Source organism: Sinocyclocheilus anshuiensis, unplaced genomic scaffold (genome assembly GCF_001515605.1).
Source record: "Sinocyclocheilus anshuiensis isolate Anshui unplaced genomic scaffold, SAMN03320099.WGS_v1.1 scaffold335, whole genome shotgun sequence".
In the NCBI taxonomy this organism is placed as follows: Eukaryota; Metazoa; Chordata; class Actinopteri; order Cypriniformes; family Cyprinidae; genus Sinocyclocheilus; species Sinocyclocheilus anshuiensis.
Genome location: NW_015548239.1, coordinates 1,411,735 through 1,439,057, shown reverse-complemented (window position 1 = coordinate 1,439,057; position 27,323 = coordinate 1,411,735). Strand labels below are relative to the sequence as shown.

Below are 27,323 nucleotides of genomic sequence, written 5' to 3'. Positions count from 1 at the left end.
GCCTTCAGAACAGAGTATTACAGTATTTTCAAAACATGCATGTTGTCCATTATATTTATTATTTTGCAGTGGCTTCATCTGAATTTACGAACTGACATATGACTCATTTTATTAATTCATCATCTAATTTGCTCAGTTATTGTTGATTTAACTAGCATGAAGTCAGGTGGTTGTTGTGTACAAACAGAACACTGGTTTTCTGTCTTTAGGTTTTAGGCAACAAAGTACAACACACATTTTTAAAGTGGGGATTCATCTACCAAACACTAAATGATCTAAAAGGCTCTGAAAAACAGTGCGATGAGAGAAAAGATTTAACGATCACCTGTAAAACAGAAGCAGATTGCATATATTAAATGAAAAACACATATATACATTCACAGTTGGCAGCACTAAGTGTTTGAGAATGTACAGTGGCTCACAGTAGGTTAATTAGCCTTTTCAGGGTATTAAAAAGCCAAGCCAAATGGTTTATGAACACATTGTGTGGAAACACTGATCAGTTGGACATGAGAAAGAGCTACTGTGTGAGCTTCACGGTTAAAGTTGCCCGTGGGCAGGGCGTGTGTGTGTGTTGCAGGCAGGTGGGGGTTAAGAAAAATCCAGCTCTTCATAATGATGACTGATATTGCTGGAAGCTTTGATGACATGACATAAACATACTAACAGAACACATACACTCACGGTGGTTATACTATATTAGTGATGACAGCTCTTAGACAAAATGTTTTTTACACAGAGGTGATATTTGCTAATCCCAACCTTAAACCTAATCATCACACAAACCTATTGATATCAGTTTATTTAAAACAAAACATGCCCATAAAGCAAAAAATATATATACACAGTATATATATATATATATATATATATATATTGCATTTACCCAAAATGTATTTTATGATTGCAAATATATTTTCTTACCACTTAAAGAACATGTTTTGACATTTGGAATATACATTCTGCATTTAAATCAAATCTATTTTCAGCACATCTTCTTAAGTTGCACTGTTTACAGCAAATATTTGATACAGAATTTGGCCATAAAAATCTTTGTTGTAAGGGTGATTTGGCCAATTTTACGAGCTGTTTAAATGGGCAAGTGCAGATGTCCTTGCAAGTCTGTTTTTGACATGTTTGATTATATGTGTGAGGACTTTTAAAACTTTAGGCCCTCACAAGCCAAACCTGTACAGTGTGTTTGGTTTAAGCAAAGATTCTGCATGGATTGGATCTCAGCAGAGTAATTGTTACCATTGCCAGATTTGTTCTAAAACTGGCATATATTAGAAAGCTCTGGAGGAGCAGTGACTCACTGTGGTCGGCAAACATCTGGATGTGCAACACTGTGAACGGTTTTGTAAAGCAGAAATAGAAGTGATTTGTTCCACTCAGAACATTCATAGATGAGTTTGGACTTTTAAGCATGAACGTCTTCCTTTTATTTATTTATATTTCTCCATTGTTTTACAGCTTGTCTTTTTGCCTGAAGCACCCATGTGTTTGTATTCAGTTGACACATTTCAGGGTTTCTTTCCTGATTTGACATGATAAATGACTCAGGTTTCTGCTTTAAATTTACTGCTGCCAAGGCAGCACAAAAAAATAAACAGCACACTGTTGTCCTGACTCTTTTTATTTTTTGCATTTTTGACGACTTTTTTTAATGCATCAAGGGAAAATCATATTGTCTATATCTCAGTATACATTTTAACATAACATTTTACTGGTAACACTTTGCAATAAAGCTTATTAACATTAATGAATGCTTTAGGTGTCATGAAGTAACAATGAAAAACATACTTTACATAACATAAGATTATACTTTTACGCAGTGGATTAGTTTTGTTTTTGATGGTAATGCGCCAGCGAATAAACCTACATTTCTTTATGTCTGCTGCTGCGCAAATAATTTTACTCCAGACTGCTTTCTGAACGAGGAACAATTCAAGGCAGGTTTTGCTAAAAAGTTAAAACTCAAGGATGGATTAGTACCCACTGTTCAAAAAGTTCAAACTCAAGGATGGATCAGTACCCACTGTTCGTGATCCAGCTGCACCTCCAGAAGAAGTAAATCTCACACTTTATATTTTTTATGATTTATGTGCTAATCGCTTTTCCTCTTCCACAGAAGAGAGGAGTGAGGTGAGCAGAGCTCATTAGCATTTAAAGAGACATGCACTTAAACGGGTCGCTGTGTACAGAGCTGTTTTTGACAAGGTAAAAAGGGTGTTGTTTTACACGACCACTGAGGAATTTTAATCAAAGTATGTTGCAGACAGCAGCTCAGAGTCCGCTCCAGCCCCAGAGCTCAGCCCTGAACTAACTCAAACTGAGGGCTTATATACACAGAAACTAAGGACTCCGATCAGTCAGAAGCCATAGAAACAAACAGGCAGGGAACGAAGGAGAGTAGAACCAACCAACTGCCAACTAGAAAACTGATAACAAGACAAGAAAACAGACCAAAAACTGATTCAAACAAGAACAAACAAACTCAGAATGTGACAGCTGGAGGGTTTCTATCTTGACGTTCACCCCTCTTTTTGTCTGAAAAGCTCTTTGTCTTGGGGTACTCTGCATGTTCCTATACGCACACAGACTCATGCTGCAGGAATGTGCAAAGAGTGATTGGGAAATGACCCAGTGAGCGAGATAAAACAGAAGCTGATCACTCCTTCACATTGCAGTTTATATAATACAATGCTTTTCGTATATTTGTATGTATGTCTGATCTGTGCTGTGATTTAATAAAGCTTCCTAATAAAACCAGGGAAACCAGTTATAAAGTTGTTTTTATTTTTTTAATACAGTTTGTTATTATATTCCCTGTGACTTTCTGATTCGTCAGCACCTTTTATAATAATAATAAAGGCAGGCTTTAAAACTGGAAGTTATTGTCTCTAACCTCAGAGGACGACAGTTAACACCATTCATGCTGTTTGCAATCTTTTTAAAGACGTGAGAAAACAGCTTTCATTCAGTTGATGATGCACCTTTTTTATTGTCTGGCATATCACTGACATTCAAAATTTCTGCTTTTTTATTTTTAATAATGTCATATTTTTTGTAGAATTTGTAATTGATGCATTTGCTATTGCAAGGTGATTTATGGTTCTTTTTGTTGCAGTTAGCTGTCTGCTGATAAAACTGGTAACTTGCTACTGATATTTTAATCTTGGAATTTCTTCCCTTATCATGCATATTTTTGTCTTATCTTTATGTCAATATAAGGTTTCTGAAATGCACACTTGCACAGACTGACACAAAACTAGGCTGTGATCTGTTAAGAGGAGTAACGAGTGATGTTTCAACCGGCCCAGACACATCTCGCAGAAATCAGAACGAATAAAGGCTCTAGTTATTAGAGGCTCAAATTGTGTTCCTGCTCTAGGGGGGTCCAGCCCAAGGGATTGAAACGTAAACAATGTAAATTCGAACAAATTAAAATATTTCCGGCATACTATAGGTTTTGAATTTCGGATTGAAATAAACATCGCCGTTAGCGTATACGTAGTTAATCGTTAGCATAAGCGCGGCTAACTTTAATATAATGAGCATTAGAACGAATTTTGTTCAAAATGATTTCTGTTAACTATTTAATCCTCCTATAACTTTTATTACTTTAAAAAGCAGGAGGTCATAATGGTTACCGAGCACCGGGGATTTTCGCTGGTATTGGTACCGAATACTGAAATTTTGGTACCGTGACAACACTACTATAGGTTATCAAGTAAAAGTTGTCATCAAAGTAGTGACAATTCTCTGAAAGCTTCACTTGAATCTAATCATGCACTGACTAGGACTATTTACAGTGCCTAAAAATACCTTCTAGTATGTTAGAAATGCAATTATTCAGTACAAAGGTAATTATAGTAATTACGTACATCTACGATAATAAATCCGCATGAACACAAAATGTGGACCTTGTACACAAAGGCATTGGGTTTCATTGTGTGCACGCTCCCACACAAAACTCTTTTATACACATGACCTCGGCAAGAAACTGATGCTGCACTGACAGTTTTCCATGTCTTTTTTGGGGGTGGTCAGAATATGTGTGGATTTGGGTCAGAATGTCAGTGTTATGTAACAGTTAGGTGCGGCCCAATGCTCTTTACGGATCAGCGGTCTTAGTAAGAGAAGCCTCTGCTGTGGATCTTAGTCCTGGTGAAAAGCTCTCACAAATATTTACTTGCTTGAATAAAGTACCCCAACCCTCTTAAGTGCATTCTCTTAAAACATAAATCCCTTTAATTATAGATTAAGAATCCAAGTTTGATCGTTTCAATGTCCTGCTAGTGAATTCTTTTTCTCCAAAGTTTATGAATAACACTGGGTGATCAGAACTGCTCTCATGTCACTTGGAAGTAATGTTTTTTATTTTTTTTTGTCATCTGCATATTATTAGTAATCTTCCAAAACCCCAAATCTGAGCCAAATATGGCAGGGTTTATTTTTGTTTATCTGAATATTAAAAATGTCAGCTGTAGAAGCAGTAGACAAAACAGATTTTCTTTTTTTAGTCATTTAAAAAAAATATATCTTTATTGACTACTTTATTGAATAACTTATAAGTACACAAATTTATAACGTAAACACTCATATACATTCACATACAGACAATCAACAGAAAATAAATATTCCGAGTTATTATTATTTAATAAAAATATGATTACATTTTAGTTTAAATTTTAGTAACTTTGTCCTTTTGTCATTTTATTAGTTTTATATTTTATTTCAGTTTTGTTTTAGTAATTTTAGTACTTCAACTTACATTTTATTTCAGTTAGTTGCCAAGACGACATTTCTCATTTTTGTTTAGGTTTTCAAAGCTTTCCATCTTGTATTTCTATTTTATTTCAGCTTTATGTCAATTAACAACTATTATTTGTAATATTATTAGTTTCAGTTTACATAAAAACAGTGGCAGATCTCCATCCTCATTGGAAGAAAGATCGCTAGAGCAGTAATGGAGATTTAACTGTGTTATATTTGAGTGTGAGACTGAAAAGAGTGCTTGAACAGTTCAGTCTGGTTGTCGAGTGCGGCGTTTACATCATCAGTTGTTCACAGAGACTATTGTGTACAGTATGTGTTATAGATAGGTGTGCACAGAATCAGCAGCATAATTCCACAGAAAGCGCAACAGATTTCTAGAGATTTGGACATCTGTCATTCACAAAGCTCTGCCACTCCTGCATTTATTAAATATTTTATCTAAGTGACGAATGATCTCATCCATTATTTGTGACAGGGACAAACGCTGACTAGACACATGTGATGTGCTCTCATGTCATGGGTGGATGCTTGTTTTATTCAGTAAGCAGTAAATAACAAAATGATACTTTTAAGGAGGCGTGTGAGTTAAGATGAATTGAATAATATGGTGTTTTTATGATACATAATCAAAATTTTGTATGTGACAGGTCAACACACCTCATATTATTAGTCACATACATTGGAACCCAGCTCATCTGTCTGAGTCAGGTGAAGACATGTTACTGTAGATCAGCAATTCCTGTTAGGTTGTAGAATGCTGCTTGTTTTACATCCAGAATCTGTGTTAATGGGTCATCCTGTAACATTTGCTTGTTGACTGAAAAGACAGAAAACTGACACTGTGTGTCACGTAAACAGCAAATGAATTCGAAATTCACTGAAATGACCACTCATGGATATCTGTATATAAAACAAAATCTTGAACTGGATATGAGCTTATTCAGATTAACTATGAAAAGCCGCAGGTGTTTCAGGTTGTTTGTGTTAGCATCCATAGCCCTGAGATCATGGCTTCCCTGACAAACACACATGCCAAGTCATGTATTTCTACTTTTGCCCTGAGGGCTCAAACAGTCAGAGAGGAAACTGAAGTTTTAACCCTTTTTTTTTTTAGCCTAAGCTAAACATATGGGTGCCAGTAACAACCTGAAGGAAGATTTAATAAAATATTCCTGGAAAGTCTAAACCTAAAATAGTTTGTCAAATACTAGCAGGATGAAGCAGGGCTGTTGGATTGTATTAAGAAACCAGAATATCATTCATTCATCATTTATTGCATGCGACACCCAAACAGTTTAATTCATGTGAACTCTTTCAATGTGATATGTCAAACGTGAACACTGGATTGTGGTCAGAACCACCCAGCTGATCAGACACGCTGCAGGCAGAAGATCTGCGAGGCCCTTGCTTCAGAACCTGTCAGAGAACATTTTTGCAAATGAAACAAGTTTTGTTTGTGCTGTAAAGTGTCTTTATGAAGTCTGGAAAGTCATTTGGATTGAACTTTAATCGCTTTATTTATTCAAATGCTGTATGTTCTCTAGAAAAAGGATGCATACAAATTTCTGCACCTCCCTTGTATTTCTAACAGTCAAATAAAAAAAAATGTAATCTTTAATCATTAATCATTTGATCTTTATTTGCATAATGGGACACAGAAATGTCGTAGATTGACTTATGATGATTCCCAAAGCTTTTTTTCTGTGCCGGTGAGGTGAGCCATATCCCACACAAGATTCATTCTGCAAGTGAAGACAAACACTAGTGACTAAGGGAGGAAAAAGGCTATAGCCAAAATGTGCAACTAAGCAAAACTAATCTCAGACTGCTCCCTGGTGGTTACATGTTGCAAAAAGTTCAATTGCGCAATAGTTAACTTGCACAATACCTTGAGAAGATTCTTTTGACTTTACTGACTGCAGTCACTGAGCTGGCACTGACACTGCACTGAATAGAGAAATATTTTGTTGGGACAGTTTTTATTGGACCTTTATTCCAGGAGGAAGCCCTTTTGACACCAAGATGACAATTAATCAGTTAATTTAATGCAGTGTATAAAGACTCCAGTGACTATTCACTATTGTTAGCTATTGCCATGAATTCTTCATATTGCACTTCAATGCTAAAAGACTTGTCCTGTTGCTGTATTGTCACAACACCGATTAGAGTGTCGACAAACACATTTATCTGAACCTGAAAACATGGCACCACATTCGTCCAAGAAATATGTGCAATACATTCACTTAATTCATTTTAATATTTATTTTATGTGCTATATTTATATTTCTGCATAACCTGTGCAACATTTAATTACTCTTTAAAGTAAAAAATATATTTTATTATTATATTATTAAATTATATTATCTCACAATTTTTTTTCTTAAAACTTGTAAGTTAAATCACGCAATTCTGAGTTATTTTCCTGAATTCTCAGTATACATCTTGTAATTCTGTTTTTTTGTGTGTCCACCGTGGAATAAAAAATAAAAAAAGGTAGTTGTTACTTTTTATCTCATAATTCTGACCCTTTTTCTTGCAATTGCAAGATTATGACTCACAATTTTGACTTTTCTTCTCAGAATTGTGAGTTTATATTGTGCAATTCTGAAAAAAAAAAGAATTGAAAAAGTCTGAATTCCCTGTTGAAAAAAAAAAACAGCATATGCTGGTTTAAGCTGGTCCTTAGCTGGTTTAAGCTGGTCATGTGCTGGTCCTAAACAACTAGCTCCTGCTCAGGACCAGCACATGACCAGCTTAAACCAGCTCATAACCATCTAAGGTCCAGCTTAAACCAGCTCAAACCAGCAGCCATGCTTCAAAACATAACTTGCCAGCATATGCAGTTTTTTTCAACAGGGTTGTGAGATCGGAATTACTTTTTAAATTTTTTATCCTGTGGCGGAAACAAGCTTCCCTAAAAATATGACCTGGACATGTTCTTATCTGGTTACATCGAGAGGATTTAGTGGTGAAACTTCTTTTAACTGCATTGAAAAATCATTTGAAAAGGATCTGTCAAGATAATACAGAAAAACAAAATACATGCACTGATACTTTACTTCTCCATTGCAAACTAGAGCATCTGGGAGTCAGTCCTCTTCCAGACTACAGTAACAACTGGTTATCTGTTCCGCAGGAGTTTTGATCAGGTGAGCATCCAAACAGAGGACTATGTGATGACCGACACCTGCCCCACCCCTGTCCGCTCTCTGTCTAGTTCCACGCTAAGCCTGGATCTCACATCACTTCAAGATCCATCTTCTCCCACACGCAAACACAGGAAGGTAGGTGGAAATATTCTTATCTAGGTAGCTCTGGGTGATATGTCTTTCAATCCTTACATAAAATGCAGATATTAAAATTATCTTTACTTTGATATTTACCGTTAAAGAACACACTGATCTGAATTACTTTACTGAAGTTTACTGTAAGGAAGAGGAAGTAGACTGGATTTCCAATGCAGAGACAATAGTTTAGCCTTGGGCAGCTGCTGCTCTACTTTCATCAGAGAATCACATTACAGCAGTCACAGCTCTCTGTACAACAAGGCAAATACTAACAGATGCTAAATCTGTCTGAAATGTATTCCGTGTTTTATGTGGTCCTTTTTTTAATTCTGCACAGATCATTTTTGTAGAAAAGACTCATAAACCAAGGACACAGTTAATTGTTTCTTGTGCTGGTTTAACTTACTGCGTGAAAATACTCAGTAAAAATCAACTGGTGAAGAAACACCCTAAATGTAGATATACTTTTAATAAAAAGGTTTGATGTTAGTGAAATAAGTAGTTATATAAAGTTATTTATATTCGGTTTTCCAATGAACTGTTCTGTTTCAGTTCCATTCATGATGTAAAGGTCTGGTGAACAGCCTCAGTGTTGTTAACTCCTTAATTAGCCTGCAGAGGGCAACACAGGCTGAACAACTGAGTGAACAACAGCTCAAAAAAACAAAAGTCTACTACAGTCTTTACCACGGTAAACAGAACATTAATACAGTAAATCTGTAATATGTATGGACATCAAATGTTCATGAAAATGTGGATATTAATATGATTTAAACATTATATATAATTATATATTAAATATATAAATATGTATTATGTATTCATATTAATATATAAATTAACCACAAAATACTTTATAAATTAACAATATAACAGGGATCTGAAATGTACACTTTTCCTTATACAAATATATACACTTTAATTTAAATGTGACTTTTTTGAAGTCATGCATTATCTACCCATAAACAGACATATACGCCCTAGATTTTATGTTTCTGTGGTAATTTATGCATAGTCCCCATTTAGTCACGTTGCTCATTATCAATAGATCTAAAATGCTGAGTGTCTCTTTATCAAAGATTTCCATAACGACAGTTGAAAATATAATTAGACTGTTCAGTTTGACCTTCTGAGTTGACAGAAAACTAAAGTCAAAGTCACACAATAGTGAAGTCAAACAAAGTCCTCATAGCAGTCTTAAGGAGGGCTGGCCTTGCTGTTGTCCATAACAAAGAGAACTTGAAGGTTTTATTCCTCTATGTATAACCATGTGATGCCAAACAAAGAACACACCTTCCCTTTTTAAAAGTTATTAGCAATAACTTATGGTTACTGCTTATGATTTATGTTTCCTGCTATTTAGAAGATGCTTTTCATCCAAAGCAATATATACTTTACTGAATGAATATTCGTTCAGTATTATTCTTCAGTCTCATACTCAAGGCACAGTGCGTATAGAGCAAGACTGTGATCAAACAAACTGTGAAGTTCATCGGTCACACATACTTTTGACTGAACATGCAAATGTAATAATGATACATTACAAATGTAATTCATTTTTAGGGGTTCAAGCGTGTAGCACTGATTAGGGGTTCAAGTGCGTAGCGCTGAAACCCTATTGTAATTGTTAGAATGGCCAAGGATCAGCATGTAAAACTGATTGCGCAGACCAAACTGTAAGTCGTAGAGACTTGAAATTTGGAGGGATATAACTTTTGAACGGAATGAGATATCGTCGCCAAACTCAGAACACTCATGTAAGAGCTCAATCTGAGGTCACATAAAAAAAATTGTTGAGCTTGGCCACTTGGTCATGATATAAGAGGAAAAAAACATAAAAATTACTATAACTACGCAACCATTTAAAAAAAAAAGTGAAGTGACGTGTAGCCAAGTATGGTGACCCATTTGTGCTCTGCATTTAACCCATCCAAGTGCACACACAGTACTGAACACACACCTGGAGCAGTGGGCAGCCATATTGCTGTGGCACCTGGGGAGCAGTGGGGGGTTCAGTGCCTTGCTCAAGGGTCTCACCTCAGTCATGGTATTAAAGGTGGAAGAGAGTGCTGATTACTCACTTCCCCCTCCAACAATTTCTGCAGGATCTGAGACTCAAACCCACAACCTTCAGGTTTCAAGACTAACTCTCTAACATTAGGCCACAAAATTTGTCCGATCAACATGAAAATATGTATGCAGTGTCTTTGTCCAAAGTGCCACAGGTGTCTTTAAGGACATTTGTGTATCTCAAAAAACATGACCGCCATTGGCCAATGAATTTTGAGCACCTATTAGACAAGGTTAACGGAGGTCAATCGGAACGAAACTCATACCCCTTTTCCACCAGCATGAACTGGGTGCTCAGTGCCGATCCTAGACTTCTGGGGGCCCTACGTAAAACTGTGTCGAATGAATGAAACGCCTTTGTCCGTGTTCACTCAGTCTCGAATCTCGCTCACGGAAAGCACTTAAGAAACAGTGTCTCTTCCGCGGCTCGGTACGCTTTCAACTTCGTTGCATTGCGACTACGTTGCATTGCTATTGATGTTCATTGCGAATCTACATCGGCATCCAAACATGGCAAATTCAACGTGTTCGTGTTTAGCTGCTATTTCAAAAATGGTGGTCAAAAGTTTCTGTTCATCTTGTTGGTCACGGTAACCCCGCCCCCAGCCCCTGACGCAAGCAGTTCTTCTAGACCAGCAATGGTTTGGTGCTACTTACGAACCTGGTTCGGAGCTGGTGCTTTGGGTGTCGAAAGACAAAAGCTGTGTCTCATTTAGAAGGCTGCGTCCTCTATAGGTCGCATCCTCTGTAGGTTGCATCCTCTGAAGGATGTGTATACGGAGTATCCTCAACCCAGAATTAAACGAGACGGCCTTCGTAGGATGGGTGGAAAAGGAAACAGGAAGTATCACGTTGCTATGCCAACACATTTATAGCATCATTGCGCTCTCACACTTGTTACCAGAGGGTTAAACAAATTAATAATTTCTCGCCTTGGTAGCAAAGTACTATTCTCAACATTTAAAAATCACTAAACACTTGTAATCCTGTTTACCACATCTACCAACTGAGGTAATACAACTTAAAAGAAAAACTTGAAAATACTTACATTTAAACACCACATCTTCGCTTATGTGTAATGTTACATCTGCCGGCGCCTCTATTTTTTTCAAATAAACGTCGGTTGTTTATGGCGACGCAAATAATTGTGGGTTATCTGTAGCAGCGAAGGATACACCTCATGCAACCTCCGAATTCCTGTGAAAGAAGGTCGCATTCGAAGGTCGTATTCGGAGTGTCCTACTTGCTTTTCTGAAATGAGACAGCCTCGATGACGTATGCAGCCTTCGAATGTGACCTCCGGAGGGCGCAGCCTTCCAAATGAGACACAACTAAAGAACCGTTTTGAAACTAGGCTCTGACTCTGAACCAGCACTCAAACTGCCTTGGTGGAAAAGGGGTGGGTCTGTTTGACTCAAGGCCCTAAAGGTCTGTGAGAAATTTGAAAGAAATCGGCCATTGAAGGGCGATATTGCATTTTTCAAGTGTGTAAACGATTGTATATTGCACGGTTTTTCACACATACACACAATATTCGTATCATCTGATAGACCTCCTCATTCCGAACAACTTTGCCTCATAACCATTAAAAACCATCATATTTCTGTGGCAAATTACCTGGATTTTTCAAAAATGCTTTTTTTAATCTTTGATTTAGGTGGTTACAGGCTTGCTAAATAATATGTAATGTCTTTTTTCATATGTGCTTAAATGCCCTAAAGCGTTTGAACCCAGATAATCGCTGCTTGCAGCTATATTTACTTTTATTTTATTCACTATCAGTTTTATCTGGTGCTGATGATAAGTGAAAGTTGACGATTGCAATACAAAATGTTATAAAATTTAAATCAGTAAAGTAATTAATTTTTATAGGTATGTTTATAATATTAAAACTTAAGATATATTTGTCTTCTAATTATCTTCTAATTTATAATCTAATTTGACATGACATAATAAAGTTAATAATAATTATAATAATTATTATTATTATTAGTTGTAGTTGTTGTATTATTTGGCCTTATTAATGTCCAGTTGTCTGTGGAGAGAGGCACGCTGGTTAGAGAGGAAGGGTGTGGCGTTTGGTTTTCATACTTTGACTGTGGATGAATAATGTTGTTTAACTTTCAATTGCACAACAGCTCTAAAGGGAGCATAACCTGCAATGCTCCTGGACCGGTGCCACCAAAGTAAACAGAACATGATTTCGACTTCAAAAAGTAGTCTGCGACTGAACAGTGATTGAATGACAGACGGTCTGAATATTGATTGTAATCGAGGACCAAGCTGGATTAATACCTGGTCGGCTATGTGTTTCTTCTGTTTTTATTGCTGAGAATTTTGGACTGCTTACAATGATTTCTGCGTCCTGATTTTGGTACATATGAAAAACAAAAAAGAGACGGAGACAAACTCGATCCTTATTTCAAGCTGGATAAAATGGTAAGGAGAAAGCTATTTTGTTTAAAGCCGATAATATGTTTAGGGAAAGTATCTGTGTTTGTTTTCACTGTTTTATGGCGCTTTGCAGAGAGTTTTTGACTGTGTCTCAAAATATCTGCCTAGACAAGCACGTTTTGGAATGCATGCTCAATTTTTTCCAAAAGTGCTGTTAATCCGTGCTGAGCTGAATCGGAACATGCTTATGATGACCAAAATGCTGTCTAGGTAGGCAGCACTCGGGTTTGAAACACCGCCTTTGTCCTAGTTTGGGTTAGTTACAGTGATCCCGTGAATCACTTCTTTTGAACAGTACGTTCGAAAGAGCTGGTTCAAAATGATTCAATCATTCTTTACGTCATAGCGTGGTAACGTACATTTCTGCTTTTAAACGTGCCGCTGAAGTCACATGCCGGTTTATTTTTGTTTAGTAGGCTATGGGTTTTTTAGATTATGTTTTAATCATGTTGCTTATTGTAATAAAATATGTCCTACATCTCCTTGTCCGCCATGATTTAAATAAGTCATCAACACCCGTGGTCTACACCACAGCAACACTATAGTCGTGGCCTAATGGTTAGAGTCGGACTTGTAACTCGAAGGTTGTGGGTTCGAGTCTCAGGTCCGGCAGGAATTGTCGGTGGGGGGAGTGAATAACCAGCGCTCTCTTCCACCCTCAATACCACGACTGAGGTGAGACCCTTGAACAAGGCACTGTCAATGTGGCGCTGCTACACTCTAAAAAATGCTGGGTTGTTTCAACCCAATTTTGGGTCAAATATGGACTAACCCAACTGTTGGGTTATAAAGTTAATTTAAAAATGTAACCAAAATTTAACCCAACAGTTGGGTTAGTCCATATTTGACCCAACATTGGGTTGAAACAACCCAGCATTTTTTAGAGTGTATTTATGTTTATATCTGAAATATGGGCCAGATGCCCCCTTACGTTTAATTACTTAAAATGACTTAAGTTCAACTATCTATTCTGTTTTTCAGTCATGACAATTTATTCCGTTTATTTTAAAATTAATTTTAAATAGAATATTTAGAATTTTACATTGTCACGTAAAAAATTATTGATGCCATTGGTAATGCCAAGGTTTTTTTTTTATATCACATATTTATTTAAGTAAAAGCTACTGTAAATATATTATTTTGTTGGATATAATATTACCAAGGTGTAAGGATTTCAGTTGTACTGTTATGAATCTGAAAGCTATATAATGTCTGATTAGGGTTCTGTGCTGACATGAATATTCTGTTGAGGTGCTTCCTCTTGTTCTCGGGTGACTGTATGTTCTTGCACATCACTCGTTCTCTGACTGAGTGCTATCCAAGTCTGGGTTGGTCTCGTTCAGATTTTGAAATTGTAAAGAGGATGTTTTGGGACTTGTCTCAAATTGTCCCAGACATTTTACATAATTTCTCTAATGACTGTGTGTGACTATCTTATGTTGAATCCCTTAATACTATAACTAAGGTTATGCAGTTTATATTTAAGTAAGAGTATAATCATGAATAACTGAACTTGAAGCAATAAGGTACGATAAGCTGTGTGCATTGTGTGGTATAGGTAGAGTCATCCAGGAAGTTCTGCTCCCACGTGGGGGAAACAAATATCAGTTACCATAGATACTGTTTCTATTGAGGAAATAAAGATAAACAATCAATAATGAAGTTGAATAAAGAAGCAAAAAACATGAGAATCTGAAAATTCTGGGAATACAAATAATGCAGTGACTCTTTACTTTTAATATTTTGAATAAATAAATGTCAGAAGATGACTCTGAAATACAGAAATACACTGCACTCTCATTTTTTGTGTATTGCCGTCCTGTGTTATTTTACCAATATAATTTATTAGGCTATAATTTAGCCAGTGGAACTAAAACAGTTCATTTCTGACTGAAAACTGCAACCCCTCTCAGCACGGCTACAAGTGCTCAAGTTTAATAACAGTTTTATAATTGAGATATGTATTTATTTAGGTGTTCTTACCTGTTTTTCCCTTTCTTGTTGTTCCAGAGTTCTGAGGAGAAGAGTGGAGTTCTAAACCGTATTGGAAGCTTTTTCACTCGGAAGAAAAAAAGCAGAATCGCATCGGATGACAGGGATGAAAATTTGTCACCGGAGGCAAACAGCCCAACCAGGTACTCAAGATCAGAGGAACTGAGACGGACTCAACACAAAGAGATTGACGATTCAGTGTTTGGGCCGGAGAATAGAAGTCCCAGTGTGTGTAGCGTAGCCTCTACTGTTGCAGATGGAGGAGACTTGCCTTTTGCCGACAGCGGCAGTAGTGGACAAGGGAGCGTAAAAGAGGTGGAAGTGTTCAAGGTGAGCAGGGTTGAAACCTCCAGTGACAAGAGGACCGAGAATCTGGTGAAGGAGGTGAAGAAGAAGCTGAAGGTGTACCTGGAGGAGACAACAGATACAAAAATAAAGAAATGTGCAGATGTCCCTATACACACCCCTGACACGCCAAAGTCCCCCGCGGTCTCAAGCGGGACGGAGAGTAAAAAGACAGTTTTGAAAACCACCATCACAGGTGGTGGGAATTACACCGCATTGGTTGGGGTGACTCTGGGATCACAGTCCAGAAACTCATCATCCTCTGATATTCAGCCTGGAGAACCAACAGGAGCAGACATGGGCAAGAAAAACGGCGCCAAACGAAAATCACGCAAACTAAGCAATCAAGAAAGCAATAATGAGCTTCTCGCCCCAATGAACACCACTTCTCCTGAGGCAAAGGAGAGGTCAGTGCAATCATCTCCCTCACCTGGTCAAGTACACAGAGCTGTGTGGGCGGAAACTCACCTGACAGAGGAGGAGAGTGAGAGCTCCATTACTGACTCACTTTCTTCTACAGAACCTGCTCTGGCCAGCCCAGCCGAGAGTTATTCTGCCCTCTGTGCAGCTCCTAGCAACACTTCTGCTCCTTCTCGAGCTGCAGAGCCAGCCATCTTCACCTTACATGCTTCAAAAGACAGCATTGAACCACCAGAGGAGGAAACTCGAGACAGCCTCATTCCTAAACACCTGCATGCTGAGAGCAATGAAGAGAAACGCAGTAGCTTGAAACTGTCAAAGAGTGAGAAAGTCTTTGCTAAAAGAGTGTTTGTTGGTTCTCATTCAAGCCTAGACGGGGAAGAACAAGCTGAAACGGAGACCCAAAGTGGGACTAACTTGGATATAACGCAGAATGTACAACAGGTTAAGGTGAAAATGTAAGTACCCTTGTGTTGTGTTTGTGTGTGTGTGTTGGGTTACTGAGCAGTGAGGCCTTTGTTCAGACTGTGCAGTGCAGATTACCATGTGCAATATGATACTTGGGTTCCCATGATTTTGAGTACGAGATGAACAACGACTTGTAGATCTTTCCATAGATTTAGGTTTTTGTTTGTGTATATGTATATGTATATATATATATATATATATATATATATATATATATACATGGGTGCACATCAGTCAGTGGTACGCAGGTGTGCATGTGCGCATTGTGCTGTGTAAATAAGTTCAGACTGCTCATTTGTGTACCGACATGGTTGACAGCTGTTAATGTACAATTACAATTTTATATCAACAAACTGTAATACTGTATAAGATTTCTATTCAAACTGAGAGCATAAATCTAGGCTATCCGCTGCCGTTTTCAATGCACAATGCAAACCTGTGACATTTCATTCACTTACACTCTTTTCACACACTTACACACAGCGCATATACTTACATGCCGGTGTTACACCAAATTTTGTGACCACCGAATGATGTGACCTTAGTAGGCGCTGTAGTGAGGGTAGGTTTAGGATTAGGATTGGGTTTAGGAGTAGGTTGGATTAGCTCAATACAGCGCTATGGTCACATAATTCGGTGGGTCACAGAATTCGAGGCAACACCGTCAACCTGCCAAAATAAAAGCTTGCTGATTTTAAAGGGGTCATATGATGCTGCTAACAAGAACATTATTTGGTATATTTGGTGTAATGAAATGTGTTTATGCGGTTTGCAAATTTACAGATCTTCTTTATGCACCAAGAGCTTGTAACACTCCAACGAGAAAGGAAAAATTGAAATCGCATCATATGACCCCTTTAAGTTTGAAAATTATGAAAATTAATATTATTCATAGTAAATATTAGCATTTTATTTTTAAGTTTACTATAAAATAATTGTATTTTTATTTAATACTCCCTTTTTATTTTAAAATATAATAGTATTATCACACTTTATTATTTTGTTTATTATTTTATTTTTTAAAAATCCAATAATATTATTATCACTATAATTTTATTTTGATAGTTATATTTACTATGTGCAGTGTGAGGACCAAACCAGTATAATTTTTAAAAATGTTTTTGAAAGTCTCTTATGCTCACTAAGGCTGCATTTATTTGATTAAAGAATACAGCAAGAACAGTAAAATTTTGAAATTTAAAATATCTGTTATTCTGTTTAAATATATTTTAAAATGTAACTTATACCTGTGATGACAAAGCTGAATTTTCAGCAGCCATTCAGCATCCAGGCTTCAGTGTCACATGATCCTTCAGAAATCATTCTAATAGTCTAATTTGGTGCTCAAGAAATATATAGCCTATATAATGTTGAAAACATTGCAGCTTAATATTTTTGTGGAAATAAATGAGTGTTGCATAATGTTAGAAAACTGCTGCCTCAATGTAATATGATTTGATTTTTAATATGCCTTTTTCGCCTCCGATACCGATTCCGATACCTACCCAGAGGAACATAGTGTTGGCCCAGATCCGGTCCACATCTGGCCCATGTGAAATCCATGCGGGCCAGATGTGGGCCGGATCTGGGCCGAAACGGTCTGCTGTCTGGGTAGGGTTCGGTATTGGCCGATACCGATACCGATCCGATACCAGAGAAGTTTTTCCCCCTCATTTAAATAAATGCAGGGCTTAATTTGTGGCGGAACAAGCCGGATCCTGATCCGGCACCTCCGAATTTGTCCTAAATCTGATCCGGCACCTCATTTGACAGATCCCCTCCTCACGCCAATGAAAGACGTTTGTGTTGATTATATAGCGTGCATATATTTCATGAAAAAAACTTATATTATGAGCAGGCTTGCCTTAGCATCTACATTTGAAACGACAAACTTGAGCGCGCAAAGAGATGCGAAGTGGCTGCTCTCACAAACCCGAATGCACGGATCCAATACTGATACACATGCGTTTTCTTTCTCAGATGTTTACATTTAGTTAAGACAAAACGGACTGTGCTTACGAGGATAATCGCCAGGACGACCATTTTGACGTCTTTTTTTGTGTGTATTTGGCCACGTAAGCGCAACAAGCTGCGAAAAATAACTCAATTTGGTATTTGCAAGGCGGCGCGATACGCGCGCTATCGATGTGACTGTGAGCGCATAGGAAACCCCCTTTGGAGCACGCGAGTATCGAATGGCTTAAATTTAAAAAGCCGCTTTGAGAGTGAGAGAAGACGCGGTACAGCTGAATCACTAACGCTGTTTTCAAATGACTGATTTAATCTGATAGTATGTGTGGATTTATTTACTCATCTAACCTACATGCTCTATTGAATATGTTTGCATGAATTTCCCTCATTATAAACTCGAAAGCAGATTAAACATAATTCTATTATACAGAGATTTAAGGGAAAAAATCCATGACTTTTCCAGGCCTGGAAATGGCTGTTTTAAAATGTCATAACTTTTCTATTTTGTTCATGACCGTAAGAAGATGCACGCTGTTAATCACGTAAGCTGGTCCTCCATTGCGCGAATGCTCCGTTACCTCTCCCTCCTCTAATCTTGCCGGATCTGTCACCACACTTTGTTCCGAGACCTCGCAATTTACAAATTAAGCACCGAATAAATGTAGAATTTATATATCTCTGTGTGTGGAACTGATAATCATTCTTTCACAATCTACTAGATACAGACTACTTAATTATAAAGAAAAATAAAATAAACAAATATGAAAAAATATAGGCCTATGTATATTTAGAATTTATAGTCTTTTCTACGTCCGTGTTTTGTTCTCACAGACACCCGGTAGCAAGTAACAAAACAACATTAAACTCCGGCAAGAAGATAAAGTCCTTTTTGCAAAATCATAGACATGTATTTACAAAATCAATATAATGGGAACACAGAATGATCTTGGAGAGAGCTTTACCGAACTGACTGTCGTAACCGAACGCGACCAGGGTTTAAAGGCTGAACAAATGACTGACTGCCACAGCAGAGAAAAGAGTTTGTGTGAACTTTAATGTAAGGACTTAAATATTCATATGTAGCTCAAGTAACACAGAATAATTCACACAATCGGGGAAAAAAATAAACGAAATAAAATCTCGGATTTGGATCGGCCCTCTCTGACCGATACCCGATCCGAGAAAAATTACACTATCGGAGCCGATACCCGATATGAATATCAGATCAGCGCATCCCTAGTTAAAAGTTTAAGCCGTTTAAAGGGTTAGTTCACCCCAAAATGAAAATTATGTCATTAATTACTGTCGTTCCAAACCCGTAAGAAATGTCCTAACAGAACTAACCCAGAAAAAGAACTAACCCTTTAAGTCACGTGCAATGATGATGTCAAGGTTAGAAATGCAGCCAAACATGTTCATAAGAAGTGATCTGAAATAATTTGAGCACTTCAACAGGAAATATGCATCTATGGTATGGTTTGCACATGAGATGACTATGTTTTTTTCACACTTAAAGAATTCTAATTATTTCTCATTAATGTGATGCATGCTGTTGAAAGCACATGAATGCATGGATCCTCCCATACTTGTCTCTTAACATTGCGGTTACTTTTATGTCTTTCCACAGATTACCAAACCCCAAAAGTGTGAATGTCAAGCAGTCTAGACGACAGACGAACGAGTCAGTAGGAGATTGTGCTGATTTTGTCCCAGAGCAGCCTCTTGATGAGGATGTAGACAGCCCCTTTGAACTTTCAACGGAAAACAGAGACGCTACAGACCTTGGGGAGGAATTTTATTTCCCAGAAATGCCAATTAATAAAGTAACATTGAATACTGTGATGACCAGTCATCAAAACTCATCTGTGCCATCCAAACGTACGGACAGAGCTGCCAGTGGACCAAATGGGGAAATTAAAGCAAAGAGCCCTCCACCACAAGTTGCCCCTAAAACAAAAGCTGTAATGTCTCGCATTAAAAGCCTCTCTGAGGCATCAAAGATAGAAGTGCCTCCAGTACGGAGGATTTTGCAGAAGCAGACAGATCAAAAAGAGATTAAATCTCAGACAGAAAAGGACCAATCTGTTACACTTAATAAACCAATTGACATCAAGACTGGAATTCCCAAGAAAACCGCACCCGAGGTTCAAACAAAACCAAAGAAAGTGCTGGAGGTTGTTACAGTGTATAGTGTTTCTACAGAAGCTGAAAGACAGATGTCTACCAAACGTCAGAGTGAGGCAGCATCAATAAGCCTAGAGCGGAAAATCTCACCGACTAAGAGAATGGAAGAGAGGGATATTTTGGATGCCTCCCTAATGACAAAAACATCTCAACCCACTAAAGAACAGGTCAATCTTTCAAAGCCTAAAAGAGAAAGAAGTCTAAAACATTCCCTTTCTGCTGATAAATCCCCATCTTCCCCAAGTTCAGTGGAGAATTCTGGTTCAATAAAACTTAACACTGAATTCAAAGCATTTAAAGATATCCAAAAGTCAAAAACACAACCGACAGTTGCCACTGACAGAAGTCCAACATCAAAGAGTAGTTTTTCTTATTCAAAGAGTAAAGTCAAATCAGGTGACATTGGCAACAAAACCGAGGCAAAACCTTCCTCAGCACTTGGCACGGACCAACCAGAGCAGAAAATCGAAAAGGAGAAGCCAGCGAATGAAACCCAGCCGAGTGGGCCAAAGAGTCCAAAAAAATTCATGACTGATGTGTCACCAACAGGAAGGAAACTGCCTCGAACGACACCATTAAGCCCTCTGAAACAGCCCTCAGATGGAGAAGCTACCCATGGAAAGAGTGAGTCACATGAACCAGCCTCGCTGCCACTTACCAGGCCAGAGAGAAATGAGTCATCATTGGTTAACGGTCCTGTTGCTGATGGCAAATCTTCCAAATGTGATCAAGCCACTGGGAATGCAGTGGTCAGGGTATCGCCAGAGCTCAAATTGAAAAGCACTGTTAAGGAGGTGGATGATTTACAGTCAGCAACTCCACGTCTCAAAAGTCCCACAAAACTCAAACCTAAGAAAGATTTTAGGAAGGCAGAGCCAACTGCAGCTTCAGATTCAAAAATAGACAAAGGTAAGAAAATGACAAATTTGTCTGTCACACCCACAGCTGCTTTGAAATCTGACAAAGTAGAAAATATTTTTACACAATCAAAAGCCATTTCTGAAAGTGAAAATTGTGACGCTGCTGAGACCAAAGTTACACCAGATGTGTCACTTTCAGAAAACAATGATTTACAAACCAATCGACAGACAGAATCAAATCTATCAATTTCTACAGACCCACATGCGCAAGTTGCATCAGATAAACTGCCAGATATTACTAAGACAGATGAAATTTCCACAACATCCAAGATGGCTAAACAATCAAAAGCCTCTTCTGAAACAAACGGTGAGAAATCTGTTGCTTCTGAGACCAAAGTCACACTGGATTTGTCTTCAGAGAAGAACGATTCACACTCAGAAAAGCAGACAGAGTCAGATCTTCCAGTTTCATCAAACCTACATGTTCAGGATATACCAAATAAGCAATCAGTCACAGAAAAGCCACTTACTGGGTTCAAGAAAGAGAAATGTGACCTTTCCAAGGGAAATGAAATTTCCTCAATACATGTGACAGACCATTACACAACCAGTGATCTGAGCACTCAAGGTATTGGTAAACAATCAAAAGCCACTTCTGAAACAAAGGCTGAAAAATCTGGTGCTGCTGAAAACACAGTCAAACTGGATGTGTCGCTTTCAGAAAACAAAAATTTGCAGTACATGAAACTACAGACCGAATCAAATATACCAGATTCTTCAGAGAGATTAATTCAGCCAGATAAGCAGTCAGATGTTGACCCAGAGAAGGTTCTTGGATTCGAGAAAGGGACATGTGCCCTTTCTAAGGCAGATGAAATTTCCAAAATACCTAAGACAGCCAAACAGTCAAAAGCCTCTTTTGAAATGAAGGGTGAAAAATCTGGGGCTACTGAAACCAAAGTGAAACTGGATGTGTCGCTTTCAGAAAAGAACGATTCACACTCAGAAAAACAACATACAGAGTCTGATATACCAGTTTCAACAAAATCACATGTGCAGCTTGCATCTAATGAGCTGCCAGATGTTGTCAAAGAGAAGTCCCGTGCTGGGTTTGAGACGACCGGTGATCTGAGTGCTCAAGGTACAGAGAAGTCTTGCTCTTCTCAGGAACAAATCATTCAGGTCATTTCAGAGAACTCGTCTGAGACAACCCAAAAGACTGAAACTAAAAAGCACAGTGTGGAAAATGCTGTGAATTCAGATTTAAAACAACCAAAAACAACTACACAACTAGATGAAAAGGTTAAAAGTGAAGAAGAGAGTGGTAAATGCAAAGTAGTAGTGAAGCAACCGGTTCAGTCTGGAGACTCACGTAAAACAAAGCCAGAGTGTGTCAAACAGAATGAATTAAATAAATTAAAGCAAGTTGATGAGACACCATTAGCAATGATCACGGCTCCAGAGGCTGCTTCTAAACCCACTGGAAAAGGTGATCAGACTTTAAATCAGCAACTTACATCAGTTAAAATAACAGATAAACTGACTTCCAAAGTGGACAGAAAGAGCAAAGTCCAAATTAAAAATACAGAGTCCAACCTGAAAGTCAAGGATCTTACGAAGCCTAACGATAAAATAACAGCTACTAACTTACAAAAGCTGAAACCACCAACTGACCAAAGTGTTCACCAGTTTACTTCTCAGAATCTTCCTTTGGACCCCAAAAGCCTCTCACAAAATAGCAAGGCACCATCTAGTTGGTTAGACGTGGACCAAAGTTTTGAGAAGAAGAAAACAGAGAGACGTATGGATTGTTCTGCAAGTGATGACAATCAGCTTGACACTTCTAATGACTTTGATGATTTCATTCGTAACATCAAGGAGAACTGCTCCCCTTTCACTTTGCCACCAAGAAAACATGGGCAGAACAAGATGCCGTCACCTCCTTTTGCCATGCCTGCCATTAAAGAAGATCAATTTGAGAAGATATTTGACCCAGAACAGTTCCAGTTTGGGACAAGAAAAACTGCAGGACCTAAAGATCCCTCTCCAGCCATGATGATCAAGAAGAAAAATGAACAGGCAAAAACCAACCCACCATCCAAACGTTCTGAGGACAGCCTTCTTTATAAAGGTCTCTCATCTAGACGGGAACAAGACAAAGCTAAAAAGGTCAATGTCACTGAGGAGAAAACTGATGGAGAAAAACAGAACACTGAAGGCTCTGGAAAAATGCCCTCAAAGTTGGAAAGGATGTCAATCATCTCAAACCTTGTGAACTCCCCAAACACAGCAAAAAGAGCCAGAACTGAACCAGGCTCTCTCATTAATGGCATTCAGTCACCCATAACGCCACCACCAGAGGTAGTGCCAACCCCAGGAGATCGAAAGGACATATCGCTGTCCCATGCTGTCACCGCTGCAAAAGAGGGGCTTGGTGATTTGCCAGATTGTGACAATGTAAAGGCAGGACCTGGTGATTCAGTAAAGAGCCCATCCACACCTCCACCTCTTCCTACTTTCTCAGAAGTCAAGCTGCCTTATGTTTTGGAAAAATACATGAATAAAGGCAAAGAAGCTAACACCATGAGCCAGCAAAGGCCTGACACTGGCTCTGTCCCTGCATTGGATTTGAATCTCACTTCCAACAAATTTAATTCAAGCATGGGACTGCAAGGCATATCAGTAGTAACATCTCCATCCAACAGCACTCAGCAGATTCCACTGCCCACACCCAGCAGTCTCTCACCAACATACACAGAGGTAAGAAAGTTGTTAATACCAAATGTTTATTGTTTCAAAAAATCTCTTATGAGTAAGAAATAAGCCCCAAAATTCTCCCATTTTTAGTTTAGTTCAGGTAATTGACTAAAAGTACAAGTATTCCGTTTCAAAGCTTCCATATTACATGTGTAAACTATAATTTTGGGGAAATTGTGCTTTACATACTATTGAAAATGAATACTTGTACTTTTACTCAATTACCAATTTTCAAGAAAAAATAATAGACCTTCATAGTACAGAATACATATTTCATTGTGACATAAATCTATCATCTAATTAAAATGTTTCTGTCTGTCTTACTGAGATTAGATCAGATCACATTCCAGTGAATTGTAAACTTCACATTTATTTGAAATAACCAATGAAATCCTTTTCAATATTAAATGTAATTCTACACTGCTGTAGTCATTTGGCTAATCAAATGTAGCCATTCTTGTCAAGGGAAATCTCATGAGCCACCAAAGTATAGTCTTTAAAGATATTTTTTACTTTTGAGTACTTTAATTACACCTTTCACTTAAGTATGTTTTTGGCTAAATTTTGACACCCATACTGTAACTACATTTCGTAATACTTTTTACACATTTTACACAAACATTATTTATTTATTATTGTAATTGTATTATGTTAGTATAATGAACAGCACATGCTACATACACTAGTGCTTAATGTGTACAAAAGCCTTTATTTATAGTTTTTTCACAGGGATGTAGGGAAGTCTTGCTTCACCTTTGAAACTGCTTAGGTTGTCTGTACCTGCCTGGTACTTTATCAGTGGAAATTTTGTCAGTCTTGGCTGTAAGACACAAGAGGAATGTTAAGCCCTCTAGGCTTCAGTTTGTTTTTATAGGTACCACTGATCTCAGTACCATGGTGAGCTGTGCTGTATTTGAAGTAAAGGTCCAGTCAGTCTCTCAAAGTAGTTTTGAAAATGTCATCAATGTTCACGTCAAAAAGTTTATAATGAAAATAATGTTTGAAAATTAACTAAAGTTTTTGATTTCTAGACATCTGGTGTCAGAGGCTTCCACAGACGCCCTGGAAAGGTATTGCAAAACTGAAGATACCGATTTGTACAAAATTGATCATAATAATAATTTGCCATACATTTATTTAGTATACATTTTAGTACAGCTAGTTTATTGTTATTTTCCAGTTCATTATCCACTTTTAAAGTGCTTCAAATAAGAAAGAAAAACAGTTGAACACATTTATGGAGAATGTTTCAATATTATTGCTTGCAGATTGTGATATGCCAACAAGCTCATTTTGGAGGAGAGGCATACGAGGTATTCAGAGACGTAGAGGATGCCACCTCCCTAAACCTCTCTCCACTCATCTCCATAAAGGTCGTTAGAGGATGGTAAGAACAATCACTTCCTTCTATTTAGAATGTGACAAATCCTGTGACATTTTAAAGTGCAAGGTTGCTAATGTTAATGTTTGTCTTGTCCTGTTAGTTGGCTGCTGTATGAAAAGCCAGGCTTCCAGGGCCGGTCCATTGCACTGGAGGAGGGGCCAGCAGAGATAGCAAATGAGTGGGCGGAGCCAGAGCCCAGTGGGGAAGTGCAGCCGAACGGCCTGCTGCTCCCAACCACACCCATGGTTATTGGCTCCATTAGGCTTGCATTAAGGGTGAGTCAAAAATCGTGAGTCACATGCATCAGTGCTTGACCTCAGTACTCTGGTCAATCAGTCAAATTAAATTAAAAAAATAAAAATAAATAAAATGCATTACCATCGAAACGCTAGCATGCATGCTTTGATCTCTGATAACTTGCTCTAGTATTTTCCTCTCAGGACTATACCACACCAAAAATCGACCTGTTCACAGAGCTGAATGGGATGGGACGAGTGTCTTCATTCTGCGATGACACCATAGAGACCTGTTCATTTGGTATTCCTCAGAGTACTGGGTCCATTAAGATTCACAGTGGAGTGTAAGTGAACTTCTGATCTTACATAAATGCTTACACCCAATAGGAAATCTGATAGTGAAGTGATTTAAAACTTGGTTGTGCAACATTATTTGAAATTCCGCACCTTTATGATTATGTTTTACCCCAGTGATGAAATAAATAAATATACACTACTATATACACTATACTAAAGTTTGGGGTGTGATTTTGTTAATGTTTTTTAAAGTAGTCTCTTATGCTCACAAAGGCTGCATTTATTTGATCAAAAATACAGTAAAAACAATAATATTGTGAAATAATCAAATGTGAAAATAACTGATTTCTTTTTTAGTACATTACAGCCATTTCACCGGTCTTCGGGGTCACATGATCCTTCAGAAATAATTCTAATATGAAAATTCAAGAAACATTTCTTATTATTATCAATGTTGAAAACAGTTGTTGCTGTTTAACATTTTTCCTTGAAATTGAAATGTTATAAATGTCTTTACTGTCACTTTTGAAAAAAAATCTTACTGATCCCAAACTTATGATCAGTAGTGCATGGGAGCTAAAATGTGATATGAAGGACACAAGCTTCATGTTTGTCCTCACTGCATGATCAAGCTGGAAAGTTTTGAGTTTAAAGCATGTGACCTATGACCAACTATGCTTGGAGTTGAGAGACTCTGAAATAGAGAAGGAGACTGTGTGTCAGTTGGAATGTTGTTTTCTTGTTGTTGCATGTTGGATGGAGATGACATTTTCAAAATATGTTTTTTTCTGTCTTGGCATGTTTGTTCTTTGCCAAAACTTCATGAAGCATGTTTTTAAATTACAAAATGAAAGTTATCTTTTACCAGGTTCTAAAATCCTTTTAGATCTATTCTTACTGTAGTTGTGTGTTTGTAGATGGCTGGTCTTTAGTGACCCAGGTTTCCAGGGTCTTTTGGCTGTTTTGGAGGAAGGAGTATATCCCTGCCCTCAGGACTGGGGCTTTCCCACCCCCTTTGTAGGATCACTGCGGCCCTTGAAAATGGTAATTACATACCACTCACTTTCACACACTCATTTAATCTAATTCCATCTTTTAACAAAATGTATCAACAGAGGTTTATATACAACTGTTCCTTTTGCTTTTCACAGGGTGAAATTAAGGTGGAAAATTCCAATGAAATTAAGGTAAGCTTTACATGTTAAATCACATTGATCACTGATTGTACAAATAGGTATATTTCAGCTCACTGAGAAAAACACAACAACTAAAGACTAACTTTTTTACACATTTATTTGCCGAAAGACATTCTGTACAGCCTGGAATTAAAAGTACCTGTTGGTGCAGGTAGTCTGGACCAGATTGAGCATGCCCAGAGATGGGGTTTGTCCTTGTTCTTTGCTTGCTCAGCCCGTGCCACTGTTTTTTCTTTTGATTTCTGAGCCATGAATGAGCAGCGGCATTGTGTCTGACTTTGAAACTACAGTTAGATGCAGTCAGAACTTGGGCAGTACATGATTCTCACAGCAGAGTCATATGATCCGATAATGGTTTAATTACAATTAAATATCACTTATAAGAAACAGTCAAATGGTTATGATGGATCAGGGAAGTCAGTTTGTTGGCTTAGTTTAGTTCCTGGCATTCCTGAACTCATGTCTTGCTGGGCTCTGAGAGCATTATACTGGACTTGAGTCGGCTCTGCCTGAGGCTCACTGACACTGGGGGAAGAATTCCCAGAGTTCAGAATATTCTGCCCACAAGTGTGTACGCAAATAAACACACACCCAAGGGGAAGTCGTGGCCTAATGGTTAG

At 37.9% G+C, this 27,323-nt stretch overlaps 1 protein-coding gene across 2 annotated transcripts in view; it reads left to right on the top strand.

Moving 5' to 3' along the window:
- The window catches only part of LOC107654865 (absent in melanoma 1 protein-like), a 41,437-nt gene that overhangs the window by 2,950 nt on the left and 11,164 nt on the right, over window positions 1–27,323 (top strand). The window contains exons 2-10 of one of the 2 annotated variants that reach the window (XM_016442152.1): window positions 7,919–8,066; window positions 14,604–15,808; window positions 19,417–23,593; window positions 24,622–24,660; window positions 24,859–24,977; window positions 25,075–25,249; window positions 25,415–25,554; window positions 26,425–26,551; window positions 26,659–26,694. In XM_016442152.1, coding sequence (XP_016297638.1) covers window positions 7,919–8,066; window positions 14,604–15,808; window positions 19,417–23,593; window positions 24,622–24,660; window positions 24,859–24,977; window positions 25,075–25,249; window positions 25,415–25,554; window positions 26,425–26,551; window positions 26,659–26,694 — 6,166 coding nt within the window. Of the gene's footprint in view, window positions 1–7,918; window positions 8,067–12,374; window positions 12,579–14,603; window positions 15,809–19,416; window positions 23,594–24,621; window positions 24,661–24,858; window positions 24,978–25,074; window positions 25,250–25,414; window positions 25,555–26,424; window positions 26,552–26,658; window positions 26,695–27,323 lie in introns of those variants that run through there. The other variant, XM_016442154.1, reaches the window with a different exon arrangement.